This window comes from Anticarsia gemmatalis, chromosome 15 (genome assembly GCF_050436995.1).
Source record: "Anticarsia gemmatalis isolate Benzon Research Colony breed Stoneville strain chromosome 15, ilAntGemm2 primary, whole genome shotgun sequence".
NCBI classification, from domain to species: domain Eukaryota; kingdom Metazoa; phylum Arthropoda; class Insecta; order Lepidoptera; family Erebidae; genus Anticarsia; species Anticarsia gemmatalis.
Genome location: NC_134759.1, coordinates 10,092,865 through 10,099,581, shown reverse-complemented (window position 1 = coordinate 10,099,581; position 6,717 = coordinate 10,092,865). Strand labels below are relative to the sequence as shown.

General features: G+C 33.8%; 1 protein-coding gene across 1 annotated transcript; it reads right to left on the bottom strand.

The window, feature by feature from the left end:
• Window positions 1-308: 308 nt before the first annotated feature.
• Window positions 309-5,137, bottom strand: LOC142978951 (uncharacterized). Its single transcript, XM_076123607.1, has 4 exons — window positions 4,638-5,137; window positions 2,657-3,202; window positions 1,813-2,373; window positions 309-753 (listed from the first exon to the last, which is right to left on the bottom strand). The coding sequence occupies exons 1-4, from the start codon at window positions 5,100-5,102 to the stop codon at window positions 655-657; spliced, it is 1,671 nt and encodes a 556-aa protein (XP_075979722.1). The 5' UTR covers window positions 5,103-5,137; the 3' UTR covers window positions 309-654.
• Between the last annotated feature and the right edge of the window lie 1,580 nt (window positions 5,138-6,717).

Below are 6,717 nucleotides of genomic sequence, written 5' to 3'. Positions count from 1 at the left end.
AAACATAACACTTTTATGGCAAGGATCCGCACCCGTCAGTATGTCACTTGATAGGGCTTAGTGAGTCTTGTTATGTATTTAACGAAATATGAAATAAAACAATCAACTGACGATTACGCTGCCACTTTTAAATTCGGTTCAATATCTTCGGTAAAGAATGTAAGTAATTAAATTTTATTTATAAATATAATTTTCTTTCCTGTTATTTAGTAAAAATATTTGAACTGGGGTCATTCAACAACTAGAGGAGCTACGTTAATTACTATCGGAAGCACTAAAATTATAAACAAGCAATAAAACCAAAAATATACATTTTCAAAGTCATTATAATTTAAATAAATAATAACAAAGAATATAATTATTGTAATTTGAATAAACAGTTATTCTAATGAGACTGTATTTTTTTGGAAATTGGTATATTATACAATATTAACATATTGTAATAAGCACCGATATCGTTTGAAATATATTCCATACTTATATGAAGTGTGTTTATTTGTATGTCCTTATTTTACGCTGAAACGGCAAAACCTATTTGGGTAAAATAAAGAAGTAAGATCGCTTTAAAGTCATCTTGGATCTCTGATCTTGTTAAACAATAACGTTGCTTAATACAATATGCGTAAGATATATTTGTGCTTGGAAGTTCGTTGGTCAGTAAATCTTGCAAGGGTCGTCGTAATTTGGAGGTATGTATCTGAAGGAGTCGATCAACACTATAGAATCTTCGGACATGGAACCCATCAATGTTATCTGAAAATAAAATACGAGAATAAATACATTTAATATATTATTAAATACATTTATTATGTCCTCAACCCGCACTTGGCCAGCGTGGTGGACTCAAGGCCTAACCCCTCCCTCATTACGGGAGGAGACCCTTGCCCAGCAGTGACTTGGGACATTAATGGGTTAAATTTAATTTAGTATATTTTTTTACTGATATAGTGAATCTGAATGCGTGTTTCTTTGTAGGTTAATTGCTAAATTATTGACTGTAAAATGCATTGGTTTTTTTTTGCGTAAAGAATATACGATAAAACAATGACAAAATTTTGCCAGTAGCGTGATTCCTTACGGTAGATCCTATCGAGCATAGATAGTTTGAAAAAATAGTTCCTAGAGCGTCCGTAAGAGGCGTTGGTCAGATTTTCATACATTTTTTTGTTATCTAGAAGGTTTTTGATACATCGTAATAAAAAAGAAAATATATTGCCAATTTAGTGCTTACGTAAGAGAACTAAATTTTATTTGTAACACATAAAAACAAATAAATTTTATTGTAAACATATCTAAAGAAGTAACAAAGGAAGCAATGAAAACGATAACTATGTTCTATTTCATTCATTTTTGATATATTTTATTAGTTTTTCTACGTAATTGTTCAAATTTTTGTATAATACTATTTCTGAGAATAGTCAATCTTGCGATTAGTAATCTTGACATTGGCGATACGAGTAATAATCTGTTGTTATTTGTTATCTTCGTTTACGATCTTTTGAAGGGAGGCATTCGTTTAATGTTAACATGTTGATTGCCTACAATTTAAGCCTGTTTTGATTCGTAATTGTGTAAGGTATTTCCGTATTGAATGCGAAATCAAGGGAATCAGACCTAAACTAAAGTATAGCTGTACCCTAAAACAGTAGTGAAATAATAATGTGTCCAAAATTTTATCACTTTTACTATAATGTTAGCTTTATTAACTAAACCTTATTTACAATCGAATAGACGAATAGAGATGCATCGAAAAACGCTGACTGGGTGTTAATGAACGTAGTACTACAGAATACATTTAAAAGTCATACTTACATAACCCTTAAAAGCTTGGAAATCAAGTACCGATACTGTCAACACGTTCCATCCTTCGACGAAGCCTGCGTTCGACGCATAATACAGTTGAAGTCCAGCCACAGTATCTATTCCACCAGGCACCAGCTTCTTGGCCAAAACTATCACGTAATCGAGCTCCGAAACTGACTTCATGAACACATTCACTTCCACTCTACCCTCAGGCTTCATTTCAAAAACAAAAGAAGATATACAACTCGAACTCACATTAGGAGATATGAATGTTGTACTTTCAGGGTATAGAGTATCCACGTTCAAGGAATAATAAGTTCCTAAGTGCCAGTCTGCGTATCCGCTGCATAGCTGACTGTTCGTATCGAACACATCTAAGTTGCTTTCGAAATTAAAAGTAACACAATCCTGGCCGGTAGGTGGCGGTGTAGTGATCGGTATTGGCGTCGTGGTCGCGAACATATCTTCACTATAAATACTACATTCCTCTATATCCACACTCGGTGGAATGTATCTAAATGAGTCAATCAACACGATCGAGTCCTCTGCCGCTAATCCAAGAAACGATATCTAAAAAGTTAATGAACTTATTGTTATCAACGTGATAGAAACAAACACAATATACCACTATAAATATTGAGGGCTTCTGTTAACCGGGTTCCGTTAAAAGCCAGTTGCAGATAGATTTTTTGATAAGATACAATACTTCTTTTTAAAGTAATTGGATAATGGTATCAAGATTCTAAAGCAATTATTGTCTATCTGAGTAAAATCTAAAACAGTACTAGATACATAATATCTGATTGAATCGTTTGACGTTGGAGTGATTTCAATATTGTATAACATTACTCACATATCCATCATAGGCGGTGTGACCTGACAATTCAATTCGGAGAACTTGCCATCCATCTACATAGTTAGGGAGCAAGGGTGTTAATACAACGCTTCCAGTCACTGCGTCATTGTTCTCGTCGAATATTTGATTAACCAGTACAGCAATTTGATCTGAATCTGATTGAGATTCCATATAAACGTTTACTTCTATTGTGCCGCCTGACTCGGCTTTGAAGGGGAATGATGATACGCAGCTTATGTTGCTTTGTGGAGCTATGAATTGCTTGCTGTCTGAAGTAGGATTATCGAGTGGTATGGTGTAATATTCCAGTAGTTTCCATTCTGAGAAACCTGTGCAGAGTCCTCTGTTGCTGTTGAAGACTTCTTCGAATTTAGTCTCAAAGTCATAAGTGATGCATTCTGTTGGCGCTGTCGGCGGCGGGGCCGTCGGCGGAACGAAGTCCACGTCGTAGAGGAAACATTCGTCCTCGTATTGTGGCGGGATGTATCGGAAAGAGTCTATTATGATCGTAGACCCTGGTGATGCGAGACCCAAGAATGTTACCTGGAAAGATGATATTATAAATTATAGCTTGAATTGCCTAGTAGTACGCTAATATTCAAAAACTTACACTAGTATAAATGGTCAACAAAATCACTTTTATCGAATTGTATATATTTTTTTTATTTTTGTGCTCTTACATCAAAATCCTGCAATAGGCGATGATAGAACCTTCATTATAATTTTGGCATTTGAAATGTTATTTGATAATAATACTTTGTCTTTTATAGTCAACATTTTTTTCTGTCGCACGCTGAATCTTGAGTGTTAGGTAGTTTTTTTTTATAAACGACTAATTAAGTAGCAAAACTACCTAACCGATTGAAAGATTTTTTATAAAGCGAAGGACAATAATCTAGGCGTAGTCGAAGCTATGGGTAAATGTTATTAATAGCTTAATTAAATAAATTCCTCTGTTGTATGAAACAGTATTTTTTTCTAAATAGATATAGGATGAGTTTTATTCGTGTGAAGTATCATTTTCTTATTGTAATTATTTAAATAGCATCGACTTAATTAATCATTATTATAGTATTGTTAATTTTATTATGAGAATGAATCATAATTAGTAAACCAAATAGGCTGCAATTTACCGATGTTTATTATTTTCTGTGCACCCTTTTATGTATTAAAATACTTTTTGTTACCAAACAAAAGAAACATTTGTGCAAATTGCGTATAACAAACTGTTACGAAACTACAGAAAAACTATATGTTTAATATAACCACTATATGAGTTTTTATTTAACTTGCAGTCCTTGTCTTATTACTAATTCTTAAAATTACGTACTTTTATATGCTAGCACCTGTACTTAACAAGGGACACCGCTCAAACTTGCTACCAACTGAATTGAAATAACGATGACGACAATCATTTATGATTTCTTCAGAATGACTTTTGATGACTAAACCTAGTCTAATATTTGTTAAGTAGATTCATGCATTAGCCTGCTGATTAGTTTTAGAATACTTTATACCTAAAATGGGATATCCAGCAATAAGTAAATGCAAGACTTTTAGAACCATTTAGTTAGTAGGTTCCTTTACGTTTTAGCTAACCAATAGGTAACTCAACAAAAATAGTAGAGAAAGAATAACAAGCCTACAAAAAGTACTAAATGTACGGAAACAATAGGTCTTCTGTACAGAATGAGCGATTCAAAAGAATTTATTCCTTTTTGCGGGAACAAGTAGGGCAAATTGCTCGCATAGAAGTTGCTCTACGATCTACAATGGAATTAACCACAGTGACGTCGTAATTTATATCGCAATTTACGTTTGCTAATACGTACGCGTAATCCGTTAATCGTGTCATATCGTGGGCCGTAATTTATGACGGCTAACCTTAAGTCAAAGTCATTGCCGACTTATTTTGTACATCACATGTTTAAGCAAAAACTATGAGACACTTAAAATTGTTTATAATTATACTACTTACGTATCCATTGAAAATTCCAGTACCAAACAAATCGATCCTTAAAACATGCCAGCCGTTAACGTAGTCTCCACTTAAAGGTGTCAGCATAGCAGTGCCTGTGACGGCATCGTTGTTTCCCAATCTTGACTCTTTCGCAAGCACCACGATCTGATCCCTCTGTGACACTGAATCCATATACACATGGACTTCCAGGACGCCAGTGGACCTCATCTCGAAGGAATACGAAGACACACAGCTCAAACTATCTCCAGGGCTTATGAAGGAACTGCTGAATTCATGGGGACTCACGACGTTTACATCACTATAGTTCCCCAGACTCCATGATTCCATTCCACCACAAATAGATTTTCCATTGTTGAATGTATTATAAAAATCTTCACCGAAATCGTATGTTACACAATTTTCACCGGTTACTGTTGATATTACTAGCAGCAAAAGAGCCGAACATTTTTTTAATCCCACCATACTGTCACTTATTCACATCTGTTGTTTCGACTGTCTTATAACGCTTGTAATTAGGAATAAAATAGAGTTATCGTGGATAAGATTAAATTATACGTATCCGGCGTATTGATAAAGTGCAATTGTTTTCTTTTTATCTTTGACTACGTTTTGGCGCGTGGTTTTGTTTGTAGCTTGTTGGTTGATTTTACTTTTTTGTATTTTACTTACAGAAATTGTTATATTTTTAACTGTTAGATATTATAAAATTATATTTTTTTATACACTTAAAGCAGGTCCATTTACAGAAATCAGTTTTTTTTTGTAAGCAATCAAAACTATAAACGGTTTAATAATGCCAGTTTTCTTTTCTAAAATCTTGGTAATTTTTTGCCTAATTACAATTGTTCATAATTCATTTGATGCATCTACCTCAACTATAGAGACTTCACCTCAGATCAGGTTATAAAGTATAGTCGTATAAAATTTTTACAAAATTACTCTACATTCAGTAGTTTTTCGTGAAAATGTAAGAAACACCCACCCATACATTAGCATTTATTATATTAGTAGGTTAGGAAGTAGGATATAGATCAACTTTCTAGGGTTACCCCCAAGTGTGATAGTCTATCTTTAATCTAAAACAATAAAATTACTTTGAATTTAATTAATAATTGCTATTAATCTTAATAGCGTTTCGTTTGTTTACTAAAAATTCAACTGAATTTGATACGTATCAGTGATTTCCTCATGAAATCATTTCTTTGTTTTTCAATAATAAACAAATAATTTAACGGAAATGAGATTAAAAAGTGCAAGTTTATCGGAAATAGTACTTATTATCTGATGGTATTTTACTTACTATGAATTACGTCTTGAATTGGAATGTTTATATAAACCTTAATGCAGTGACTAAGACAGTTTCACAGAAGTGATTTGTTTTTAACCATTATTTACCAAGTCGCCATTTAATTGGAAACGGGAATGTTAGAAAAAATTGTGCGTGCACTGCAGAGGTCTTTTTTTCTTTATTTAAATACGCTTGTGTCGGATAAACGGTGGCAACACCTTACACTATTAATTACATGTTTTGCGTATCTAGTGTATGATTTTTGCTAAATACTCGATATTTTTTTTTATAATTACGCCTTTTTCTTATAGAGTTAGGCAGAGATCAAAGGCTTGTTACGTGTGTGATAGTGCAAAAAGTACTCTTCTGCTTTGTCTAGGAAAAAAATCAATATTCTGTTTAGTTTTTAAAACTTGATTTGTAAATCATTTTACTCATTAAGTCGGTTTCAATCCTCTTCTCCTCCAATTCTCATCCTCTTAGTTTCAACTTATACTCTCTTGCTCCCTACTAAACTTCAAAAGTCTAGCTAATGTAAAAAAACTACCATATACGTTAATATTGTTGGAAAAACCATAAATCACCGGTGGGTTTGTTTGAGAGGTAATCCGATGAATTCCGAACGTGTCAAGCGGCCGGATGTAGGTGGCGCCGCCGCGCGTGACGTCACCCAACACTTCCGGTGGCGCACCAAAGCCTTCACCGGCTATTTTGTTAGCCTATTTTCAAACAGTTCATTCAAAGGGAAAATGGGCTGGCTGGAAATTCAGTTTATTGTCGGCTAAATTT